Source organism: Musa acuminata, unplaced genomic scaffold (assembly GCF_036884655.1).
Source record: "Musa acuminata AAA Group cultivar baxijiao unplaced genomic scaffold, Cavendish_Baxijiao_AAA HiC_scaffold_1139, whole genome shotgun sequence".
NCBI lineage: Eukaryota > Viridiplantae > Streptophyta > Magnoliopsida > Zingiberales > Musaceae > Musa > Musa acuminata.
The window spans coordinates 132,091-157,583 of NW_027021351.1; the positions used below are offsets into that span (position 1 = coordinate 132,091).

Consider the following 25,493-nt stretch of genomic DNA (forward strand, 5'->3'; position numbering starts at 1 on the left):
AAGCATGCCTTAGTCTTTATATGCCAAATCAAGATAAGCATGAAAGTTCAAGAAGTAAAGGCAAAATCTTATAAAACAACTCATCAAGCAAGATTTTAAACATCTATTTTCAAGCCATATAAAGTGTAAGTCAAGGATTCAATTATCTCATGTCATGAATTCCAACAGGCATCTCAAATTATCAACATCACATTAAAAAGATATTTCAAAAAAATATATCGATAAGTGATTCATTTGTATTATTTCATTCATTCGGAAGATTCTCCTCTTTGGTAAATAAATCTAGGAGAACAAAATGAATTACGGGAGATATAACATGATTGAAACATTGAACATGATTCATATTAAAAATGTGTCTCATGTCATAAGTATGAATCAAGCATTTGTGAAATCCGAAATCATCCTCAAAGTCACATTCAATAAATTCATACATGACAAGCATAGATTTATTAAAAAGTTGATAAGATAGAGGATCGCATAAATTTCTATTCATGTGATTTGCTTCTTATAAGCATGCTTTTACCTTTAATAAAACAAGTGTCAACATTTAAGATGGAAAGGTAAATTTCATAAAACAAATCATCAAGCATGATTCCATGATAACATCCTTTTAATATCTTGATATTCATCATCAAGTATGATTTCAAAAAGTATGTTCAAGAGAAATCATTAAGACCAAATGCATGATACACTCATTTATTTTCAAAATATTCATCATGTTTATTTTCATGAGATTCACAAGATTGGTAAAATAAATTCATTAATCTCAATAGGATAAAAAATTCATTTCCATTTCATACAATTGATTTCATGTGAGGGTATTCAAGTCTTTTGTGAAAACATGTATCATCATTTAAAATCGAAAATAAGTTTCGTCATGAAACTCAAGACCAAACACATCATGATTTCACATCTATCATAAAAAAACTATCAAGAAATTCATACATAGATGTACATGCACTATGTCATCTTAATATGTCATGAGAATGTCATCGTAATTCATCATAAAAACGATTAGACCAAAAACATGTTAATCTAAAATGAGAGTTTCAAATCAACATTTACTTCAAAAACTCACGCATGACATAAAATCATCAAGATACACATGCATGGATTAATCCTAAGCATTATCACATATCATATAATTATCATCCCTAATGTTGCATACATCATTCAACATTTCAAAACATAACATGCATGAAACCTTAGCAATATACTTTTCATGATCAAATTTTTAATTTTTCAATGATGCTAAAAAGAAAAACATGATATAATTTTTAAAAAATAATTTTTTATTTCCTATTCCTACTATCTAAATTAAGCACTCATGAAAAACTTCAAGTAATTTCAAAATAATTCAAGAGAGTTGAGTTACTTACCTTGTAGTCGAAGCCCGTCAAAGCCCAATTCGTCGTTTCACCTTTGGAAGTTCTTGATTCATCCTTGGTTGCCTTCCTTTCTTTGGCCTCTTCCTCCGTTCAAGTTAATTATTTATTTTAGATTTTTATTTAATAAACTTATTAAGATTTAGTGTTCGAAGTTCAAGTTCATCATTGTCCTCATCACTTGAGTCATCGCTCAAGTGGTATTCATTTGTCCGGAGTTTCAAATTCTTCCTATTTTTTGGAAGGTGGTTCAAGTGCTCATCGGGTTCAAAATGTTCCAAAAGTGTCATTTCATAGGTCATTAATGACCCGATTAATTCTTCTAATGGAAAATCATTTAAATTTTTTATCTCTTGTATTGCGGTTATTTTAGGATCCCACCTTTTTGGAAGGGATCTTCAGATCTTGCTTACGAGATCAAAATTCAAAAAATATTTACCAAGAACTCTTAGATTATTGACAACATCCATGAAACAGATGTACATGTCGCCTATAGTCTCACTTGGTTGCATTCGAAAAAGCTCAAAATCATGCAATAAAATGTTAACTTTCGAGTCTTTGACTCTACTAGTTCTCGCGTGCGTGATTTCAAGTGTTCGGCAAATATTAAAAGCCATTTCGCACGTAGAAATTCGATTGAACTCATTTTTGTCCAAAGCGCAAAATAAGGCATTCATAGCCTTTGCGTTTAAAGAAAAATACTTCTTCTCCAAATCCGACCATTCGTTCATAGGTTTAGAGAAAAGTTGAAAACCGTTTTCAATAATATTCCATAAATCTAAATTTATAGAAATCAAGAAAACTCTCATTCGAGTTTTCTAATAAGTGTAGTCCAATCCGTTAAACAATGGTGGACAAACAACCGATAAGCCCTCTTGAAAGCCATGAAGAGTCATTTCTCTCAAGTGTAAATCCGAAATGAGAAATACCGGGCTTTTATACCAATTGTTAGGATCGGAGCGGTACTAAGAGGGGGGGGCGGTAAATTAGTGCAGCGGATTAAAACTCGTAAGTTTGAAAACGATTTCGTAAATGTGTAGAGATTTCAATTCGATAATGAATGACTTGGTGAAAGTAGCTCGAGTAAAGTGAGAAAATAAAAACCGAAAGCTTGCCGCTATGTAAATAACAGTTTAAGAAAGGTAAACACTCACACATTCAAGGAATACACCAATTTAAAGTGGTTCGGTCAAAATGACCTACATCCACTTGCGAAGCCTTCTTCGATGAGGCTCCCAACTTCTACTAGCAAATCACTTTGAAGGGGAAGGACAAATACCCCTCTTACAACCTTTTACAAGTGGTTCACACTCTTACAGATTTTCAAAGAGAAAGAGGGAGGTGAACACTCAAGCAATTGAAAACAAGACTTGCTAAAGACTTTACTAAGGCTTTTATCTCAATCTGTTGCTTCTCAAAAGTTGTGTTCTCTGTTGAGAATTGAGGGTATTTATAGGCCCCAAGAGGATTCAAATTTGGGCTCTAAATTTTGAATTTTCTTGGGTTTCCGAGGCTGGCAGTGCCACCGCCTGTCGGTGGTGGTGCCACCGCCCAGTCCGGCGGTGCCACCGTCGGACCACTCGGGTGCTGGGCGGTGCCATCGCTCAGTCCAGCGGTGCCACCGCTCAGTTCTCGGGTTCTGGGCGGTGCCACCGCCTATACTATTTCAGCTCACTGGTTGGGCTCCAAACCTGGCCCAAACCAGTCCGAACTCGTGCCCAATTGGCCCCTACTTGGGTTATAGGATTAACACCTAATCCTAACCCTAACCCTAATTAATGTGCTAACTACGAATTTAAAGATATTTCCTAAGCTATTACAAAGTCCGCAATGTCACAGACTTAGCTGGTTTTGCCTAAGTCGTGCGGTACCCTTACGTGTCCGTCCGTAAAGGTCAGCCTCCCCGAAGCCTCCCCTGTCCCTTAGGACCCACAAAAGAGAGAACGGGTTAGAGAAAATGGCTCATTCGAGATCTACAAGCAAACATCTCCGAAAACACTTCATAGACAATACAAATTACAAACAGACTTTAAAGCTTTGAACAGTTACACAACAAAGGGTAAAATGATCCATTACAGATCGAAAATCTCTCACACGTGTCCACATGACACAACCTTTATTTACAAGCCTAAAGCGGCCACCAACCTAACTAAAATGGGATTATTAAGCCTTCGGCCATCCCTCTACATGCTGTACAAAGCATGGACTTGCCAAAAGACACAGACATACATAAGAATTACATCAAACATCTTGTTTAGAAGTTTGTCCAAGACATTCTCCCCCACTTATTCCTTCGACGTCCTCGTTGAAGCCTTTGTCGACACTGTAACTCCTCGCCTTTATTGAGTCTTCAATCTTCTGCTCCAGCTACAATGCGCCTCCTGGCTCCTAGTTGCTCTCCGTTTTTGCTTTTGAGTAGTCGAACCTTTGATCCGCCATGCTGCTTCAACTCGCCAATGACTCTGACTCTAGTGTGGGGTTGGCTGAGATGTGTTGATCTCTGTTAGTTCCTGCGGATCCTCCAAATGAAGGAAAAGACCATCCTTACTGCGCCAGTCACTCAAATGCCTCATGCTGCTTGAACTGGGTGGATGCTTGTTGGAGCTTTAACGAGCATCGTCTCGCAACTTCTGAAGTTTTGGGTCCTTCCTCCACAAAATTTACCCATTGACTCTTCTTTCACTTAGTTGTCACTTCCAAGTAGGTTCGCATCACTTCCGCTTTTGATTGGCATTTCATTGGGAAATGAAGCGGACAATCTACTCTCAGTAGCACTGATCACCGTTGGTGAGGATTTGACAACTATTGTCTTCCATTATCTTCGAAGGGTCTTTGAACTTGTGCAGAGCTCCTCTGCTGGATAGATAAGAGAATTTGGGTACTCGGTTTCGCCTATTCTCTTAAGAGTTAAGAAGGCAAAGGTTACTTGACTTCGCCCGCCTCCTCGAGGTTGTACTCCATGCATCGAGCTGGTTACTGGCCTTCGCCAACTCTTTTGCTCGCACTTTTGAAGCACTTGAAGTGTTTGCACTCCTTGCGTTGAGTAAGTTACTGTGATTCACCTTCTCAATGCCATCGAACTTCTGGAATGCAGGAAGTTTTCACCCCAACTTGGAGTAATTCTCTCATAGGTTTGGTCGCCTCTAGGATTGTACCGTCTTCTCCATCAACCCTGCCGCCTACTCCACTGAGTAGCAAAGGTACAATACCGCATACTGCCTGCTTCGTTCCTTGGTCAGGCACTCTTGCCTGACCCGAAGTCCTTCACTTTCGGCTATCATGATGAGAAGCTTATTGAGACCGGTCGTACGAAGTTCCTTGGCCTCTGCCCTTCAGCCTTGTCTCGGTACTTGGAGTTTGCCTCTGCATGCTCCACCTCCTCGGCCCCTTTCACGACCAAGCGCTCTCCCTCCATGAGAGCAAGGGATCAATGACTTTCACGGAAGTCCCGCCTCTGCGGTACCATGGAGCTGCCCTGCCCATGACACTACTCTCCGTCGCCTCGCTTCTACATCCCTTTTCTTCCCAATCAGTATATATGCCTCTATGGCACTCCTTCGAGTCCACCTCCATTCTAACTTATGCTTGATTTTGGGTAGCTAAGTCCCTCTGGACTCGTCGTCGCTTCCTCGCCCCTTTCGACCCCCTGCTTCAACACCTCTGTGTTCTCCAAGCAGCTCCCTCTGGTTGATGGAAAGACAGACTGCAACTCTCATGCATGGCCTCTGCCATCGCATTATAGGGTTTGCACCGATTATGTTCTCCTTCGCTTCCTTGGTAGCAACGTTCGCTTACTCGACCTTGTCCTCTGACTTGTCAGGCTCCCTTAAGCGAATATGGGCTCTGGAGTAGTCCAACTCTCCAGTTGCTTCGATCATACCTCTGTATGATCAAGTCCCTCCCATGGGACTCACTGGTACTTACATTCAAACTTTTCTCTTGGTGGAACACAGCCCCATATGCTGATGACCAAGGCTTTCATCCAATACAAAATTCGATGCACGCCCGGAAGACCCGCCTTTGCGGTACCATGACCTTCACTCCTTAAATTCATAGCCCTTCTTACCGTCGTATTGTTCACCGAAGTGGAGCTTCCAATAGCTCTCGATCATACCTCTGTATGATCTAGTCCCTCACGGGACTGTGTTGTGCGTATCGCATTGCCACAAACTGTTCCACTATGATCCGCTGCACCATGTCGCCTCCTGGTGATATCTCTATTGCATTCTGATCCTTGTGGGATGAACTCGAATTGTGAACCCGGTTGAATCTCGTATTTTGATGATGAAACCACTTGATATGTGTTTATAATTTAAATTGCATTTTGAGTGATGCAGGTCTACTCGATCAGGATTAGACAAGTTAATGCAGGAAGAATTGATGTTGCGCTGGAGGAGATCACGAAAGGTATTGGACGGCAGAAGGCTTCGGACGTCGGGCATCGGGCCAAGGAGAGCGGAATTGCACCAAGGATATCGGGGTTGCGGAGGTCAACCGCCGATTGGGCAACAAGCCGCAAGAGAGGACGATGTGTTGAAGAATCGGATGAAGCGCCAACCAATGACGTGCCGGGCAACAGAATGTCAATTCGCGTTGTAATAATTGTCTAGATCGGAGTAGAGTTTTTGCTTGTGTGTGCAGGATTAACTACGAAAATGATGAAGACATAAAGCGAAACAAAGTGTTGGAGTAAAGCGCGAAGGATTTGTTGCGAGTTCGAGAGTTCGACGGAAGTTCGAAGGTTCGTCGGGAATGTTGCCGGAACTAGCCAAGAATAAGTAGGGAGCTTGCCGAAGGGTTTTTCGGAAGCTCACCGGAAGGTTCGTTGGAAGTTCGCGGAGCTCACCGAGAAAGATCGGAGCTTGCCGAAGAAGCTCGTTGGAACTCGCCAAGATCAAATCGTGAAGTCTAGGAGCTTGCCGGGAGTCCGCAGAATGGTTTCCGAGAGTTTATCGGAAGACCATCGGAAGTTCATCGGAAGCTAGCCGGAAGAAGTCTTGACTTACAGACTTTGTAAAAGCTTAGAAAATGTCTTTAAATTCGTAGTTAGTATGTTAATTAGGGTTAGGATTAGGTGTTAATCCAATAACCCAAGTAGGGGCCAATTGGGCTCGAGTTCGGACTGGTTTAGGCCAAGTTTGGAGCCCAACCAGTGAGTTGAATTGGCCTAGGCGGTGGCACCGCCTAGACTGGGCGGTGGCACCGCCCAGCACCCGAGAGCTGGGCGGTGGCACTGCTTGGGTGGGCGGTGGCACCGCCAGCCACTATTAGTGTTAGAAACTAACAGGCGGTGGCACCGCCAGCATCAGGAACCCAAAGAGAATTCAAATTTTGGAGCCCAAATTTGAATCCTCTTGAGGCCTATAAATACCCCTCAAATCTCAGCTGAGATTACAACTTTTTGAGAAGCAATTGATTGAGAGAAAGGTCTTAGAAAAGTCTTAGCAAGTCTTGTTTTCAATTTGCTAGTGTTCACCTCCTTCTTTCTTACTGAAAATCTGTAAGAGAGTGAACCGGTTGTAAAAAGTTGTAAGAGGGGTATTTACCCTTCCCTTTCAAAAAATTTGCTAGTGGAAGGTGGGAGCCTCATCGAAGAGTGACCTCGCAAGTGGATGTAGGTCATTTGACTGAACCACTTTAAAATCGACGTGATATCTGGTTTGCATTTCATTATTGCAATTTACTTTATTGCAAACCTTCTTACGTACTTTATTTCCTCATTACCTTTGGTGCATATCTTTACGAACACGCGTTCAAGTTAAGCACTTCCAAGTTTGTTTTATCGTACGAAAGAATTTTTCAAAACCGACGTTTTAATCCGCTGCACTAATTCACCCCCCCCTCTTAGTGCCGCTCCGATCCTAACAATTGGTATCAGAGCCCGGTAATTCTCATTTCGGATTTACACCCGAGAGAAATGGCTCTTCATGGCTTTCAAGAGGGCTTATCGGTTTTTCGTCCACCGTTGTTTAACGGATTGGACTACACTTATTGGAAAACTCGAATGAGAGTTTTCTTGATTTCTATGAATTTGGATTTATGGAATATCGTTGAAAACGGTTTTTAACTTCCCTCTAAACCGATGAACGAATGGTCGGATTTTGAGAAGAAGTATTTTTCTTTAAACGCAAAGGCTATGAATGCCTTATTTTGCGCTTTGGACAAAAATGAGTTCAATCGGATTTCAATGTGCGAAACGGCTTTTGATATTTGGCGAACACTTGAAATCACGCACGAGGGAACTAGTAGAGTCAAAGACTCTAAAGTTAACATTTTATTGCATGATTTTGAGCTTTTTCAAATGCAACCAAGCGAGACTATAGGCGACATGTATACCCGTTTCACAGATGTCGTCAATAATATAAGAGTTCTTGGTAAATCTTTTTCAAATTTTGATCTTATAAGCAAGATCTTAAGATCCCTTCCAAAAAGGTGGGATTCTAAAATAACCGCAAAACAAGAAACAAAAGATTTAAATATTTTTCCACTTGAAGAACTAATTGGTTCGTTGATGACATATGAAATGGTGTACAAAACACATAATGAACATGATGAACAAAATCACCTTCCAAAGAACAGGAAGGATTTGGAACTCCGGACAAATGAATACCACTTGAGCGAGGACTCAAGTGATGAGGACAATGATGAACTTGAACTTCGAACACTAAATCTTAATAAGTTTATTAAACAAAAATCTAAAATAAACAATGAACTTGAATGGAAGAAAAGGCCAAAGAAAAGGAAGGCATCCAAGGATGAATCAAGAACTTCCAAAGGTGAAACGGCGAATTGGGCTTTGACGAGCTTCGACTACAAGGTAAGTAACTCAACTCTCTTGAATTATTTTGAAATTACATAATACTTTTCATGAGTTATTTTTAATTTAATTTATGATTAATTACATGAAAATAAAAAATTAGAAATCATGCTTATCGTTCTAGTAATTTTAAAAATAATCATGAAAATTGTATGTTTATGATAAACAAAATGATCTTGATTAAAAATGCCTTATGAAATGTGATATCATGCCTAATAAATTTAATTTTTGAAGCTATGCATGATGATGATGAGTTTTGGGTAATTTATAGTTTATTGATTATTGATGAATTACATAATGATCTTTTACGATTTATGGATTATCGATTTATACCATGATGAAAGTTGCTTTCGAAAATGATGCACGACCTTTGTATGCAAACTAAGCATGAAAAGATAGATTCACCTAAAAGGAAAAATGTATGACTACAACAAATAACAAATGATTTTGGTTGAAAATACTTTATACTCAATGAAACCATCATTAATGAATATGCTTTATGTTTAATAGTTTCTTTGGCTTATATGCTCTATTGTGATAAAATATTTTGAAAATAAATGAAATCATGTTTGATTTGAAGTAATGCATAATGATCATGCTTAATAAATTTCGAAATTATGCTTGATGAATCTTGTGATTTATGGATTATTGATTTTCACCATAATGAAAGGGCCTTATTAATCTTTATTGTAATAAATCTTACACTTTCAGTTTTAAACATGATACATGTTTTTATTTGGTATAAGTGAAATAAAATCATATGAATTGAAACAACTAAAAATAGGAAAATATTTTTTCCTTGAAAAATTAATTTTCTCTATCCTATTGATCTTGATGTTTATTATGATAAATTTATGTATACCATTTTGAATCTCTTGAAAATAATGTTGAGATTTTGATGAATTTGACGATTTGAATTTAAATGAGATTGTATTCAAATTATGATCTTGATTTCTTGGATTTACTACTTGAGTTTTTTTTAATCACAATCTCTTCTTTGTACACCTACAATTTTTGTTATTTATAAAAAGAAGTGATTTGATAAAATGAATCACGTCTTTTGTAATTCAAGAGGTCTTATCCTTCATGACATGATGCCATTGGATTTATGGCTTGTATGCCTTGAAATAATTGAAATATTATACACTATTTTGTTCTTCCCTTATTATTTCTTGTTTAAATTGATAAAATGGGAAAAAGTTATGATCATGCATGGCATGATGCAATTTGACAGATTAATACTATGATGATTTGAAATGTTTATGATTTGCAATAATGCATACAATACTTGTGCTTTCTAATTATTATGTGATGTATTACATATGATGTAAATCATGATTTAAAATACTATGAGTTGTTGCTAAAATGATGTATTATAAATATTGATTTAATGTTTTGTATCATGAATACTCTAAATGATGAATGTTTGGTATCATGATCAAAATGTTGATAAATAGTTAAAAATTTTAGTATCATGTATGATATCCTCATAATGTTGATCGATTTATTCAATATCGTGCATGAATGAATATAAGATTTTTAAAAATGTGCATATTCTAATTTGAAAATATGATGATGAACAAATAAGATTTATACTTACCTTTGTCATAATTAATGTAAAGGGTCTTCCCTTCTTTTTGACAATGACAAAGGGGGAGATAGCTAGCTTGCACAAGTCAAGAAGATGTAAAAACTTGATTGCTAGCTTGCCTATCTTAAGTAGCAAAGATTGCTAACTTGCTTATTTCAAGAAGCAAAAGTTGTCTTCTTGAACATCACTATCTTGCCTATCTCAAGAAGCAAGACTGGCAACCTGCACATTATAATAGGAAGCAAGAATCGATAGCTTACACACTTCAACAAGAAAGCTATCTTATATTTGCTTTCGAGATTTTTGCTAGCTTGTATGTGGCAAAACTTGCTCACTTTTTCAAACACTTTGCTAGCTTACACTTTGTAAAGGAAGTGAAAAATAGCACTTCTCAAAAGAGAAGAAAGAACTTACTATCTTGAACATCACAAAAATTGCTACCTTGCATGATATAAAATTTACTAAGATCACTATCTCAAAAGAGTTGCTATCTCAAAAGAAGCAAATGTGCTATCTTTCCTATCTCAAAATACAAAACATGCTAACTTGTTACGGAAGCAAAATTGCTAGCTCAAACATTGCAAAGGAAGCAAAAATTTGCTAGCTTGCAACTTGCATATCATGAAAATTGCTAGCTTGTAGTCTAAAGAGAAGCAATTAGTTGTTATCTCAAGAAAAGCAAACATGCTAAACTTACACATCTTTAATTGCTAGATTGCATGATGATAAAATTTGATACTATGTTTTTCATGCAATGTATGAAACTTTTTATCTCTAAACACATAAGAGTAGGAACTTCTCCTTTTTGTTGATGACAAAGGGGGAGAAGTATGTTGATGACATGACATGTGATGCATAAGTTTATGCATATGTTCATGATGATGTGTTGCAAGTATTCATGATGAATATTGCAATGACTTGAATTCTGTTTGAATTCAAGGTTCTATCAATATGGCATATTGATAGGGGGAGTTTGTTTAAACTCCGGGAGTTAAGGTTAACTCCGTCATCAAGTGGTTGTCATCATCAAAAAGGGGGAGATTGTTGAATCTCGTATTTTGATGATGAAACCACTTGATATGTATTTATAATTTAAACTGCATTTTGAGTGATGCAGGTCTACTCGATCAGGATTAGACAGGTTAATGCAGGAAGAATTGACGTTGCGTCGGAGGAGATCACGTCAGGGTATTGGACGGTAGAAGGCTTCGAACGTCGGGCATCGGGCCAAGGAGAGCGGAATTGCGCCAAGGATATCGGGGTTGCGGAGGTCAACCGCCGATTGGGCAACAAGCCGCAAGAGAGGACGATGTGCTGAAGAATCGGATGAAGCGCCAACCAATGACGTACCGGGGAAAGGCGGTTTTCGGTATGTCTTCTTCACACATTCGTATTTGATGATACCCGGATCGAAGGTCCAACTTTGTGAAGACTCATATTCCCTTTAATTCATCAAATAATTCATCTACTACTGGAATAATTTATTTGTCCTTGATGGTTATGCCGTTGAGAGCTCGGTAATTAATGCACATTCGTAATGTTCCGTCCTTCTTTCGTACAAGGAGCACCGGTGAAGAGTAGGGGCTGCAACTTGGCCGAATAACTCCTATTTTGAGCATCTCTTTTATAATCCTTTCCATTTCATCCTTTTGGAGATGTGAATACCGATATGGCCGAGTATTTGTTGGAGGTTTGCCTAGAAGAATCGGTATACAATGATCATGTCGACGAGTAGGAGGTAGGTTGCGTGGTTCGTCAAATATATCTGAAAATTCAGCAAGCAAAGGAAGTAGGTTTGGATCTTCAAATTATATTGGCTCTCCCTTAGTTTGCTACCTAAGTTGTACCAAAAAACCGCTGCATGCTTTGTGCAAAACCTTCTCCATTCGTTGTGTGCAAATCGTCATTACGTCGCCCCCACATTTCCCGTGTAGTATCACCTATTTCCCCTTATTATAAAATTTTAAAATCCTAAAAAACATCACCTAATATCATCAGCCATTTGATGCCGAGCATGAACTCATAATCATCAAGAGAGAGGAGGAAGAAATATGTAATTATCTCTTGATCCTGTAGTAACAGTTTCACCCGCGGGCACCTATGATCACACTTCAAAATTCATCCATTGGCGACCTTAACGTCAGACTTGCTACAATTTTCAATATATAAGACCATTTGGACAGCAACCTTGCTGTTCATAAAATTATTAGTGCCCCTAGTGTCAATAAGAATGGTGATAGGTTGTTGCTTCAGAAATCCTCCCACTTTCATCGTTTGCAAGTTCGCGTAACCGGCAAGGGCATACATCGTAATATCGACCAACTATTGTTCTTCATCCGCAACCTCTTCCTTATGCTCTTAGACCTCCTCTTCCATGTCTTCAAGAGGTTCAATTAGTAGGAGGTGGCCCCTTTTGCAGCGATGATTCGCGGTTCCACGGCTTGTCGCAATGCCAACAAAGACCCTTTGTTGATTGGTTACGTAGTTCTTCTCTTGTCAATTTTTTTGGCACCGAAGGATGGCTGGGAGTAGAAGGAGGTTTATATGCTATGGGCCTAGGAGAGGTTTTCATCCTCCGAGCATCTTGCTTGAGCGGTTCTTCTTGTATTCGGGCGAAAGAAATCACAACTATCACGGTACGGGACTACAGCACCTTAACCTCCCCTTTTATCTCTGGCTTGAGTCCTTCAATGAATGTTCCTAACAATTGATGGTCAGTCCAATCATGAGCAAGGTAGGATAGCTTCTCAAACCTAGTTTGGTACTCTTGAATCGTAAAGGTTTGTCGAATCTTTGTGAGTTGGCCATCGATATTTTCATACTCCGTAGGTCCGAAATGATTCAGCAGTGCGTTCTTAAATTGATTCCATGTCGGATCCCCATGATTATATTTCAGCTAATTGTATCATTGAATAGCATCTCCTTCAAGGTGGATGACAACAATTTCCACCATAGTATCATCCGACGTTCGGTTGTAGCGAAAGTAACGTTCGACACGCGAAATCCACCCCGCCAGGTCTCCTTCTTCCCATCACGGGAAGTCCACCCTCATGCGTGGCTGATGCATGTCCGAAGGCTATCCCTCCTTCTCTGGAAGCCTCTCTGAACTCTCTCCTTGCTGAAATTTGGTTGGACTCGACGATTGTCCAATTCTGAATTCTGCAAACAAAGCGCGCAATTTGTCCTCCAAACGCGATTCAAGCCAGGATTCAATATGAGATTCCCATGCTTCAAATTTGGCATCAATTGGATCTTGAGAAGCCATAACATATGTTTGGAGATCAGAGATATCCTTGTCTTTTTTTTGTTGATGGGTTAATGGCATGGGGTGGTGGAAGGTTCGGAAAAATTGAGGATCACAGAAAGGTACTGTAGTAGATTTTTACGTCTAAAGTATAGCAGTTTGGACGTAAAAGGTCAGTAGTTTATATTAAGAATTTTTTTAATGAAACTAAAGGGAAATCTGCTGTTAGAAAATGTCAAAGCTATCATAAAAAATTCATAGAGATTTGGACAGAAAAAACACGGTAGCAAGATCAAACAATCTGTGCTATGCGGTTGGAATTCTGCAGTGCATCTATCAACTTGGACGTAAAAGATCAGTGGTTTATATTGAGAATTTTTTGACGAAACCAAATAGAAATCCACTATTAGGAAGTGATCATAAAAATTTTGTAGAGATTTGGATAGAAAAAACATAGTAGCAAGATCAAACAAATTGTGCTATGTAGTTAAAATTTTATAGTGCATATAGCAGATTGGACGTAAAAGATCAGTGGTTTATATTGAGGATTTTTTGACGAAACTAAAGGAAAATCTATTGTTAGGAAGTGTCAAAGCTATTATAAAAATTTTATAGAGATTTGGATAGAAAAAACGCAGTAGTAACATCAAACAATCTGTGTTATGCGGTTGGAATTCTGTAGTGCATCTTTCATAGTAGAGATAAAAACTTTACGATGAAAAGTTCACGTAGCAATATAAGAATGAATTTTTTTTTAGATTTTTGAAGAAGGATAACTAAATTGCAGCAGCAGTAAGGTAGGAAACCAGAACCTGTTGTAATTCATAGGGAGATCAAAGGATGATCCGCGATGGTGGAGATGATGGTAGATGGATGGCCGTGGAAGGGCAACGAGATGCCAAGAACGTTGCTCTGATATCAAGTGTTAGAACCCTTGCAGATTCGAAGCTTGGGGTTGATCTCTTTAGGGGACCAACCTCCTTGGAACTCTATATGGGTTCCTTCCTCTAAGTTGCTGCTCAAATGCTGCTAAAAAGATTCATCTATTGCTTGTTAAAAGAGGATGAATACATGACTTTATAGGCTTCTAAATCTTAACTCCTAATAGGACTCCTACTCAAGACTCATATTTCTAACAAACTCCTAATAAGACTCCTACCCTAAGAAGCAACCTCCCAACTAACCCTAACCCTAGCCGGCCTCTTCATTTCTTTAATAGGGGTCGGCTATGTCGGTTTTACATGAATGCCCCTTTCAATAAAATTCAATTAGGACTCTCCTAGCTAGAGTCCTAAAACACAGTGCTGCCCGCGTGTAGCATCTACATGGGCATAGTGATGCCCGCGTATGGTTATCGTCTACTGCGCTGCGGCATGCACGTTGCCCAACGCAACCTCTACCGCCAACAGATTCATTGGTTGTACGCAGCAAGGTCGGCGGCGACCATTGCTGCTTCGCGATCATTGGAGATCGCATTTACAATAAATCTAACATTGCTAGCAAGCAGGCAAAAAAACAAAATAGATAGGAATACAGATCGATGAAATATGGATCATTCAAGCATCGTAAACAAAATTAATGGATCTAATAATGCATTGTATCCCTAGTGTCCCCACATGAGTAGCTATGAGACCAACTGCATCTATCATATGGATGGGTATACAACACATCAATCTGTCCGGTTATCTCGATGTCCCTCTCGAGTAACCTATGATCGGGATTATTTAGGATCTGTGTTTAAAGGCGAATCGGTCTCATTATCGTGATCTCATCACGATCCGATTCTCATTGCATAAATCCATGGACATCCCAATATATTCATGCAATGGGCAATATAAAGTGATAAAATACCAAATAATAATAATAAACAAAGTGACTGCGCGTCACGTCATACATGTCATCACTCACATGATTGGCTTATAGAGCACCTATGACTAGCACTATCACCAACCTATGTGGTACTACCGCCAAAATAGCACAAACAATACTTTTCGACTGACTCAAGCGGTACTACCACTTGGGCTTGGCGGTACCATCGCTCAAGCTTGCTTTAGGTTATCGATTTAGTCTTTTAACAAGCCCAATTTGACCCTGGTTCAAGCCCAATATGTTCCTTGATATGTTGGCATAGTTTCGAACCAATACCAACTCAATTTGACCCAAAAGACCTCGATCAAGACTTTAACATTCTAATCACATATTCGAAACAATTATAAAGCTTTCAGCACGTTGTGTGCCGTTCTAGCATGTCATCCGATCTTCTGACACTTCATCCAAATCTCCAGGACATCGTCATTTCCTTCAGCATATCGTTCGGTCTATTGACGTGTTGATTTTCCTACGATATTCTATCTTTTGGTACAATACCCAATCCTTCTAGCACGATGCTTGAACTTATAACACACAGTCTAATCTTCGGACATGTCGGTCAATCCTCTAGCTCGACATTCAATTTGTAATATGATATTTTTCCTAGTATAACATTTGATTCTTCTGCTTCGACAATTTACGCTTTGATGATTCGAGTCTTTGATCGAAGTAATTTCTGTGTCACTTATTTCAAAAGTATATTAGTCTATAAACTTATCAATTGATTTTATCATCAAAATTCAAGATTCAAAGATGAGACTAAGAATAAACTATTAAGCAAGCTTAGTTCGATATTAGTACAAATAACTATAATTTAATAAATCATAATATCTCGATATAACCTCCGACAAAGAACCAACAAAACATGTGGGCTGGCATTTACTAACGACAGAAGCTTCCTACGCTGCACCTGTAGCATGGATTCCTATTACTTAACTGACAATGGTAAATTCCATCGTCGATTCTTTCTAACAAAAGTATATGTTGATTCCTTTATGCTATGGCAACCCATAGATGATAGCTTGATTTTATAATTTAGTTCATCCATATTTAATCTAATTATTAATCAAATCATCTAGTGATTATTCCAATAATTATACAACATTAGTCATGATGATGTACTTGTCTTATTGATTTTAGGTAGAGGATCAACCAATAATGAATTATATATATATATATATATATATATATATATATATATATATATATATATATATATATATATATATATATATATATATACATGTATTACTAGTTAGTACTCTAAACTTAACACAGCACATATATTCCTTCAACCATTATTATCACTGGGTTTAAAAATATTCAAATTTAAAATATCTAAAATATGTTTTTATAAAACTTAAAAATGACACTTTTAAGAGTTTTTGAACTTTATATTTTGTATTTTAAATTTATATATATATATATATTTTAAATCACAGTTTATCACAAGTTATTTGGCTCAAATCTGATCTTTGCTCTTTATCTTTATAAAACTTAAAAATGACATTTTTAAGAGTTTTTGAACTTTATATTTTATATTTTAAATTTATATATTTATTTATTTAAAAAATCACAGTTTATCACAAGTTATTTGGATCAAATCTGAACTTTGCTCTTTATCTTTTTCCCTTTTTTTAATACTTTTAAGAACCTCATATAGTTAGGTATGAATTAAAAATTAAAAATAAATAAATAAATAAATAAATAATATGTTATTAGTTGGTTAAAACCAGCTTAGTTGACATCTTCTTCTTCTTCTTTTTCGATTTCCGATATTATTATGCGAACCAATCAAATGTGACGTTTAGATGGATGGATGGGGATGTCTCCTCGAAGACCTGTGGAAGTCCACCGTCACCACGCACACGCTTGCTTCCGCGAGTCACGGGGCGTTGTCCGGAATCAATGGCGTCCCCGAAGAAGCCAAGCATTCATGCAACGAAGAAAACGGATCTGTGTCCAGGTTCAGGTCATCGTCTCTTTAATCACTGCAGGCTGTAAGAACACGTATAACCACTGATCTTAAGATCTCAAATGTTTCCGCTCACTCCAATCTCTTCCGATATGCTGGCCGAAGTTGGAAGAAATCTCCCACCGGAAGGCCCTCATCAAAACCAAGACTTTCAATCGAGTGTGAGACCTGCCAAGCTGTTCTTATCCCCTTCACATCTGTATGCAGCTGGTAAATGATCTCTCTCTCTCTCGATCGATCGATGCTTGTTTTTGTCTTTTGCTCAGGTCATATAGCACTTGGCCTATCTCACTCAAATATGTATGCAGCTGGCACACACAGATTGGAGCAGTTTCATACTCATCCAAAAGTTGGATGACTCAAGAGAGATTACACAGGTGATCATTGAAATAGATGTTGCATGGCTGGTCTCGTCTTCCTCTTCCCTTCCCTTGAGAAGCAAACAAAGGAAGCCCTCTGACTAGTATCTTTAAGATGAAGAAAAGGTTACCAACCATTCAAACAGCTACCTCTCGTGAACATGTGCTAACATTCTTCTTTTTTTTTTTCCTTTACAAAAAGGTTGCAGCAGGATCTCATGTTTTAACTTTCTAAACAGAGGAAACCAGAAAATTTTGCTACATCATGCATCTTCAATTCTATCTGAAAACACATTTGTCACTGTAGTAAACAATGAGGTGGCAAATGCAGGAAAATAATTTTTCAAAGAGATGAGATATTTATTGGCAAGGAAAAATCAGCTTTTATTGTAAAAAAAAAAGTAGAATATTGATAAGGGACAATTTGGATCGATCATTAGTGCGGTCTGTAGGTTCGTGAGGAATTATCCACTTTGGATGATGGGTATATCCATACGATTTTGTTCTTTTCGGAGCATGTGAGCTCCAAAGGATGTACGGCTCGGAAGCGAGTTTATTCAATCGAGGTGTAGACTTTGAGCCATTCTTCTAGCGCTAATCTGATAAGGGATAATTTGGTCGATCAACCATTGTTGCAAGCCCTTTTTTTAGGCTCGTAAAAAATTATCTGCTTGGACGATGTATATATCTACACGATTTTGTTCTTTTTGGGATATGTGAGCTTCAAAAAGCATCTCTACGGATAAGGGAGATTCAACGGATTTATAAACATGAGACTAAATGATTTTATCAAATAGAGAGAGAGAGAGAAAAAAAAAAATCGGCTTTAATTGTGAAAAGGAATCGTGGAATGGAACGGTGGAGAGCCAAGCACGGTATCAGAGTAGTTCTCAGTTAAGAGAGAGAGAGAGAATGAAAAATCAGCTTTAATTGTGAAAAGGAATTAGTGGAATGGAACGGTGGGGAGTCATGCACAGTACAAGAGTAGTTCTCAGTTGAGTCCACATGGGTATAGGCCTTTATCTTTGTTGCTTACCTTTCACTGTTCTGGATGAGCTGTACAGGCTCAGGCAGGATGCAGGTATTGTAGGGCTGTATTATCCTACAATACCTGTACCCTGATGATGGGTCGGACAGCAAAACATCTCCATCCTTCCGCCAAGCTTTCATTGGTGCCCACTTCACACCACCACCTTCGACAAGGCGGAGAGAGAGAGAGAGAGAGAGGCGGAGGAGGAGGAGGAGGAGGAAACCCACTTACTGCATTCGTCGGCCATGTCGACCCCGACGCCAACCTCCTCCCCCGCACCACCCGCCGGCTCCCCTCCCCAAGCCACCCCCTTGGCGCCGCCCCCGGCCTCCCCTCCGTCGCCCGCCATCCCGTCCACTCCGCCGCCCTCCCCCACCAACTCGTCGTTCCCGCCGTCGGCCTCGCCGCCTCCTTCCAGCCCTTCCGGCTCTTCTCCTACTCCGCCGGCGACACCTTCCGCCCCGTCCCCGCCGTTGCCCTCCGGTGGATCTCCTCCCTCCTCGCCTTCTCCTCCGTCACCCGAGACTCCTTTGTTTACCCCGTCACTGCCCTCTTCCCCATCGCCGTCGTCGAGCTCCGTCTCGACCTCGGTCGTGGTCGGAGTCGCGGTGGGCGGGGTGGTCATCCTCTTGCTGCTGAGCTTCGCCTGCATCTGTTGTTGGAAAAAGAAGCGCCGGTCGCGGCGACCGCCGTCCCATTACTACGGAGCTCCCCCGCCGCTTCCAGCAGAAAGGAAAGGTTGGATCTACTTTTCTTTGGAATAGATCTACGGAAGAAAAACTCTACCTAATCCTTTTACGTGATCCATAGCCTACGTTGCAGCTCAGATCCGTTCTGTTTCACAGTGCTTACAAAAATTCCTGTTCCTCCCCTCGGTTTGGGATTAATGTTGTAGTTTAAACTCCTGTTCTTCCTGTATTTTTGGGAATACTGTTGTGGTTTAAGATCATTTGATGACGGACTTATTATAGGAGAAAAGGTAGATCTTTGAACTAGGAGATGGTATAAATTATTGCTAAGAATTTAATGACCGAGTCAAAGGTACAGATTTTGCTTTTTCATATATATTGTTCCTGATGATTGCTCATGATTATAATTTATATCTATGAAACCTTATTTGGCACTTAGAAAAGGGCAATTAAACCCGACCGAGTCTTAATCGTCTAAGCAGAGAACAAGAAGGGATTGGGTTGTTTTGTCAAAGTAATTGCTTATTTTTTTGTGAATCGAAGTCCCGAGTAAGGTTTGATTTGATGTCTGCAATTTTGGAGACATAGAAGATGGCCTAACATTTCGTGTAAATCCTAACAAGTAGTAGTCCTGAGAATTCTAATTGCTGTCTGGTTTAGCAAATAAGATTTGCATTGAACAGGTGTTGACTTGCTTCTAGTGTGCATCACATGATGACATCCTTAATCCTGTAAGGAGGATTGTTATGGTTGCCTTATTATTTCTTCTTTAGGAATCAGTTTGAATATAATGTAGCTGCCTTTCTTATGGCATTTTAGGATTTCCAATTGGCAAAAGATATTTGAACGAACTGAATGTGGGGGTTGTTTTCAGATGAACGGTATGGCGAGTATTGGCAACAGAATGCCCCACCCCTAGCAGATCATGTCGTCAAAGTGCCTCCAGGACCTCCTCCTCCTCCACCATTTGCTTCGCGTCCTCCGCACCCACCTAACCATGCGCCGCCTGCACCTCCTCCACCTATGATAAACAGCAGTGGAGGCTCTGGCTCCAATTATTCTGGGTCTGAGGTTCCACTGACTCCACCATCTCCTGGTGTTGCCCTTGGCTTCTCAAAAAGTACCTTCACTTATGACGAACTGGCTAGGGCGACAGATGGTTTCTCTGAAGCTAATCTCCTTGGACAAGGTGGTTTTGGTTATGTTCACAGAGGAGTGCTTCCCAATGGCAAGGAGGTTGCAGTCAAACAATTAAAAACCGGTAGCGGACAGGGCGAGCGTGAATTCCAGGCAGAGGTTGAGATCATTAGTCGTGTGCATCACAAGCATCTTGTTTCATTGGTTGGGTACTGCATTTCTGGAGGCAGGAGGCTGCTTGTTTATGAATTTGTTCCAAACAATACATTGGAATTCCATTTGCATGGTAAGCATTCTATCATCTTTTCAGCTGGGAATTTTAGCTTAGATGATTCTGCTGTGTTCTATTTATCTTCTTTTGTTGCTAAGCTCTCTGATCATGATACTAACATTCCTTGTGTCAACTTGATGTAAGAAAATTTATATGACATAATCTTTTTAGAAATTCATTCTTGATCACTTTTAGATGGTAAGTGTCTTTTATCATATATAAGACATCTTGATCTTGATAAGCATATTCAGGTGAGAGGGACCATTCAGCAGGTTTTTGCATCAGCTTTATGCATGTAACATATTTAGTCCAGTCCATTATGTTTGGATTTATTAAGTGAACTTAAAAGGACAAGAAGACCCAGTCGGTAATTACTCAACAAGTTAATTGCTAAATTCTCTGAATTAACTTGTCTAATTTCAGAAATATTGATTGCATCGAACTACTTGCGGCATTTAATTATAAAATTGGTCCTTGTGACTATTGTTTGATTGCTAGTACTGTATACAAGAGTTTGATTAGAGATAATAGATGTTGAATCTGTACGCCTTTGATTACAATCCTGCAATAAGGTAGGATTTGTCCCCAAAATGTATACTACAATATGTGAGACTCTGTACTAGTTGTTTTTCATTGTGATGTTTTAGACATTTTTCATCCTTCTTTGGATTACTATTTTGCTGCTAGATCGTTTCATTTCAAAGTAGTTTATGTCCAGGAAGAGGTCGACCAACTATGGAATGGCCTACACGACTGAAAATTGCACTGGGTTCTGCAAAGGGATTGGCATATCTTCATGAAGACTGTGAGTTTGTTCTCATTTTTTATACCTTAATACTTTTTTAAAAATTTGTTTCTTACTGTTGATCTGCCTAACTTTATTTTCTGACTTTGTTCCTAATGGAATTGTATTTTCATCTTCAGGCCACCCTAAGATTATTCACCGTGATATAAAGGCAGCCAACATTCTTCTTGATTACAAATTTGAGGCAAAGGTATGCATACACCTTTTTAGGTTTATCATGTTCTAGTTGAAGTACCAGACTGTCTTTCTTGTATACACAACCAGAGCTAAGAACAGAATATTTCGGCATTTAATATATGGTTCCTCACATACTGAGAACAGTTATGTATTTTGTCAAATTTAGAGTTTGAAGAGCATGAAAAACAATGTCTTCATTTGATTTGGCCCCACTACATGTGATGGAATCCAGCATACCACTTGAACAAGATTTATTGCATCAATCTGTAGATTGGAGTTCATTTCACTTGACCAGATCCACAATTCATCCCATGTCTTAACTGATGAATGTAAAAGCTGGCTTGGTCAGAATGGGTTGGCTTTTTTTCTGGATGCAGGAAGTAAATAATCACAGCTGATCTCTCAATCATTATGAATGTGCTGCGTATCAAATAAAATTCCTGTAAATTTCAAGTTGTCAAAGAAGACCAACTTTTTCTTTTTTTGGTGTTGGGGGGGGGGGGGGGGGGGGTTTGGAGGGGCGCAATGACTCAATTTAACCAGATGAACACCCAATGAGATTAAAGAAATCTGGATGTGCTAATATTTTGAAGGCAAGAAAGCATCCACTAACAATCTTTTAGTTCCTCATGACACTTTTTTGGTGGCCAATGACTCAAATTTAACCAGATAAAATTGAGATTAGAGAAATCTGGTTGTGCTTATATTTTGTCATACTCTTTAAGGCAAGAAAATGTCCACTAACAGCCTTTTAATTTGTCATGAGACTTACATTCAACAAATTAGCTTGATGTTTTTTAAAATTTTTTCTATCACTTTAAAAACTTCCTTATCAAATGATGTCTTTGCACTAATGGTTAATTGCATAATTAGTCCTTGGACTTCCAGTTAATTTAACTGATCCTAGAACTTCAAATTTTAAAATTGGCATTCTTAACTTCAGTTTTCAATTTGATGAGGTCCAACAATCAACTTGTAGTTATAAACCTTGGCGAAAAGCTGATCTAGCTGCATCACTAGGCTTGTGTATGTCATAAATCTCAGTGAGAAAAGTTGTCAAACATGCCTAGCATGATTAACAAAACAAAAATTAGGGCACATCCTCTTGAATTGTCAACTAAACTGATATACCAGATAAATTAATTTGATCCAAAGTTCAAGGATTAGCGATGCAGTTTGTCCCATAATAAAACATATTAGCAACACTGATTTGATTTGATGAAGTAGATGCAAGTGCTCCTTTTTTCTTTATCATTTTCTCCATGTATACCTTTGCTTTTTTCTAAAACCTTCCAGATCAACGAGCTTTATTTTGTGCTGCAAATTTTTGTTAACTTCCTCTTTAGCTTATCTACTCATGATTTTGCAGGTTGCAGATTTTGGGCTTGCGAAGATTGCTTCTGATAGTGACACCCATGTTTCAACAAGAGTTATGGGGACCTTTGGGTATGCTTCCTTCTTCCTCATTACAATTTGCTTTGTCTTTTGACTTGTTTATGTTGCCTGGATGGCTTCTTCTAAAGACGCACTTTGTGAAACTTATGGTCTTTGCTCTATGGGTTTTTGTCACTTATTTTCTGTCAATATTTTACTGAGAATCTGGTCTACTGGCTATCAAAGCTTTGTTGAAATTTTGAAACTTTAATTCTCACAGCACATGATTAAAGATGTTTCTTCTATTATATTCCAGTCTTACAGCACGATTAGAAATCTTGTAGTGGTTATCTCCTGAACTGTAGCAAGCATGAAGAATTTAAGATGTTTTCTAAGATCTTTATGTCTGTGATAACACTGTAGTTTAACCTGTAGCCTACATATTCTTGCAGTTATCTGGCACCTGAATATGCATCTTCAGGCAAACTCACTGATAAATCAGATGTCTTTTCATTCGGTGTCATGCTTCTGGAGATAATCACTGGACGGCGTCCTGTTGATTCATCCCAAACTTTCATGGATGATAGCTTAGTTGACTGGGTTAGTATTTTGCATGCCTTGGTTTTGTTACCATGATGTTGCTTCTGCTTACCTTCCAAACTTTTGTTTGTAACTGCAGGCAAGACCACTGCTTACTCGAGCTCTAGAAGATGGCAACTATGATGCCCTTGTTGATCCAAAATTGGGAAAGAACTATAACCCTGATGAGATGGCTCGCATGATTGCTTGTGCTGCTGCTTGTGTGCGCCACTCAGCACGAAGAAGGCCAAAGATGAGCCAGGTGCTGTTTCATTGCCCTACTCTGTATTTTTTTAATTGGATTTCATTATTCTGTTGTCACATTGTTCGAATGCATGTTCTTTGTTTGGCTGTGTTTGCATTAGGTTTTTTATGAATTTGAAGTTATGTTTGGCATGTTTAATGAATCTGTGAAATTGGGAAACATGTGCCTTCTTTGAAGTCAGCTCTCTCTTTGCTTGCTTGACAGACAATGACATTTGGATGGAATATTCTCTATGCAATAATCTGCATCTTATTTTCTAGAAGCCTACAAACTTTTGAGCTAATCTTGCACTTACAGTCTGAGTTAATTGATTTCTGTCTGAAGCTAAACGACTATATGAACTTTTGAACTAATCTTGCACTTAGTGTTGCTACTTCCAACATTTTACTAACCCAAATCCGTCCAAAAACCAATCAGGTCATCCGTGCTTTGGAAGGAGATGTGTCTCTTGAAGATTTGAATGAAGGCATCAGACCGGGCCATAGCAGGTTTTACGGTTCGTATGGCAGCTCTGATTATGATTCTAGCCAGTACAACGAGGATATGAAGAAGTTCAGGAAAATGGCACTGGCGACTCAAGAGTATACCGGCGGCGATCACAGTGCAGCAACCAGCGAGTACGGTCAGAATCCATCGTCTTCGAGCACTGAAGGCCGACAGACACATGTAATCGAGATTGGTAAGAAGAAAGACAGCTATGGTTTTGGCAGCAGCTAGTGAGTGAGAAAGGCCTGATACTCTTGCCTATCTGGAGTACTTTTACAGGTTTTTCATGTATGCTTGTAGCTTTTTCCTTGGGGTAGTGATGAATAGCCAGCTAACTGATTCTTTATATATATGTTACATTTGTCTCTGAGGTTGAGATACATTTCTGAGTGTTAATTGTTTTCTGTAATACAAGTTCCAGATCCATTCTTTATATATATATATATATATATATATATAGAGAGAGAGAGAGAGAGAGAGAGAGAGAGATTGGTGCACATGATTAAAGATGCCAAAGTAACAAGAGCAGTGGTTTAGATACCCATGAAGAGATCTCATGGCAGCACAGAGTGTGGCTGTGGCACATATCAATGAAAGGTGAGTAGCAATTGGAAGGCTTCTTTAGACTGTCCCCACTTGGCACTGAAGAGAATGCAAATGCTTCCCATGTGAGCTTTTGTGGCCTCTATTTCTGCATCACAGCTCACTGCTGATATGACATCTCTCTCTCTCTCTCTCTCTCTCTCTCTCTCTCTCTCTCTCTCTCTGGTGAACTGTAGTTTGTGAGTTGTAGCCAGCAGCAATTTTTTCTTTTTCTTTTTCTTTTTTTGGCATGGAATGAAAAGATTGGCCACTGACAGCCAAAAGACATCAGAAAGCTCACCAAATGTCCTCCCCACTTGCTTCCCGCAATGTAGGAAATGTGAGCAGTTGTGTCACAATTGTAATTCAATGAGAAATTATTGATTCAAATGTCTCATGTATTCTAATAAGATTACAAGTTTATGCTTATTTATTTACGACGATTTTCGTTAAAAAATATTCATAGTTTGGGGATTTTAATTTTTTTAATTTTTTTTCAAACAATACTTATAATTTAAAAAATCTAAAATACCTTTCATTTTTATTATTTTTTACTATTTTTAATTATTATAATAATAATATTTTCATTTGGCTCATTTGTTATATTTTTAATAATATTAATAATATTTTATTGATGTATTCAAAATACTATAAATATTGAAAAACACTATAAGTGACATTATATCATATCTTCTTGATTGTCATTATTTATAGATCATTACAATATCATATTTATTTTTAGACTTAAAATTAATTTGATTGGGATTATAGATCTAATTAGATTCCTTGTAATATTTTTATTATAGTGACTAAAATACCGTAACATGTCAAAAATGTTATAATAAATCAAAACACTGT

At 38.5% G+C, this 25,493-nt stretch overlaps 1 protein-coding gene across 1 annotated transcript; it reads left to right on the forward strand.

Moving 5' to 3' along the window:
- Positions 1 to 18,382: 18,382 nt before the first annotated feature.
- LOC135671509 (proline-rich receptor-like protein kinase PERK1) lies at positions 18,383 to 24,420 on the forward strand. Its single transcript, XM_065179687.1, has 8 exons — positions 18,383 to 19,008; positions 19,834 to 20,382; positions 21,086 to 21,172; positions 21,292 to 21,362; positions 22,719 to 22,795; positions 23,176 to 23,323; positions 23,403 to 23,564; positions 23,985 to 24,420. The coding sequence occupies exons 1-8, from the start codon at positions 18,516 to 18,518 to the stop codon at positions 24,282 to 24,284; spliced, it is 1,887 nt and encodes a 628-aa protein (XP_065035759.1). The 5' UTR covers positions 18,383 to 18,515; the 3' UTR covers positions 24,285 to 24,420.
- Positions 24,421 to 25,493: the final 1,073 nt, after the last annotated feature.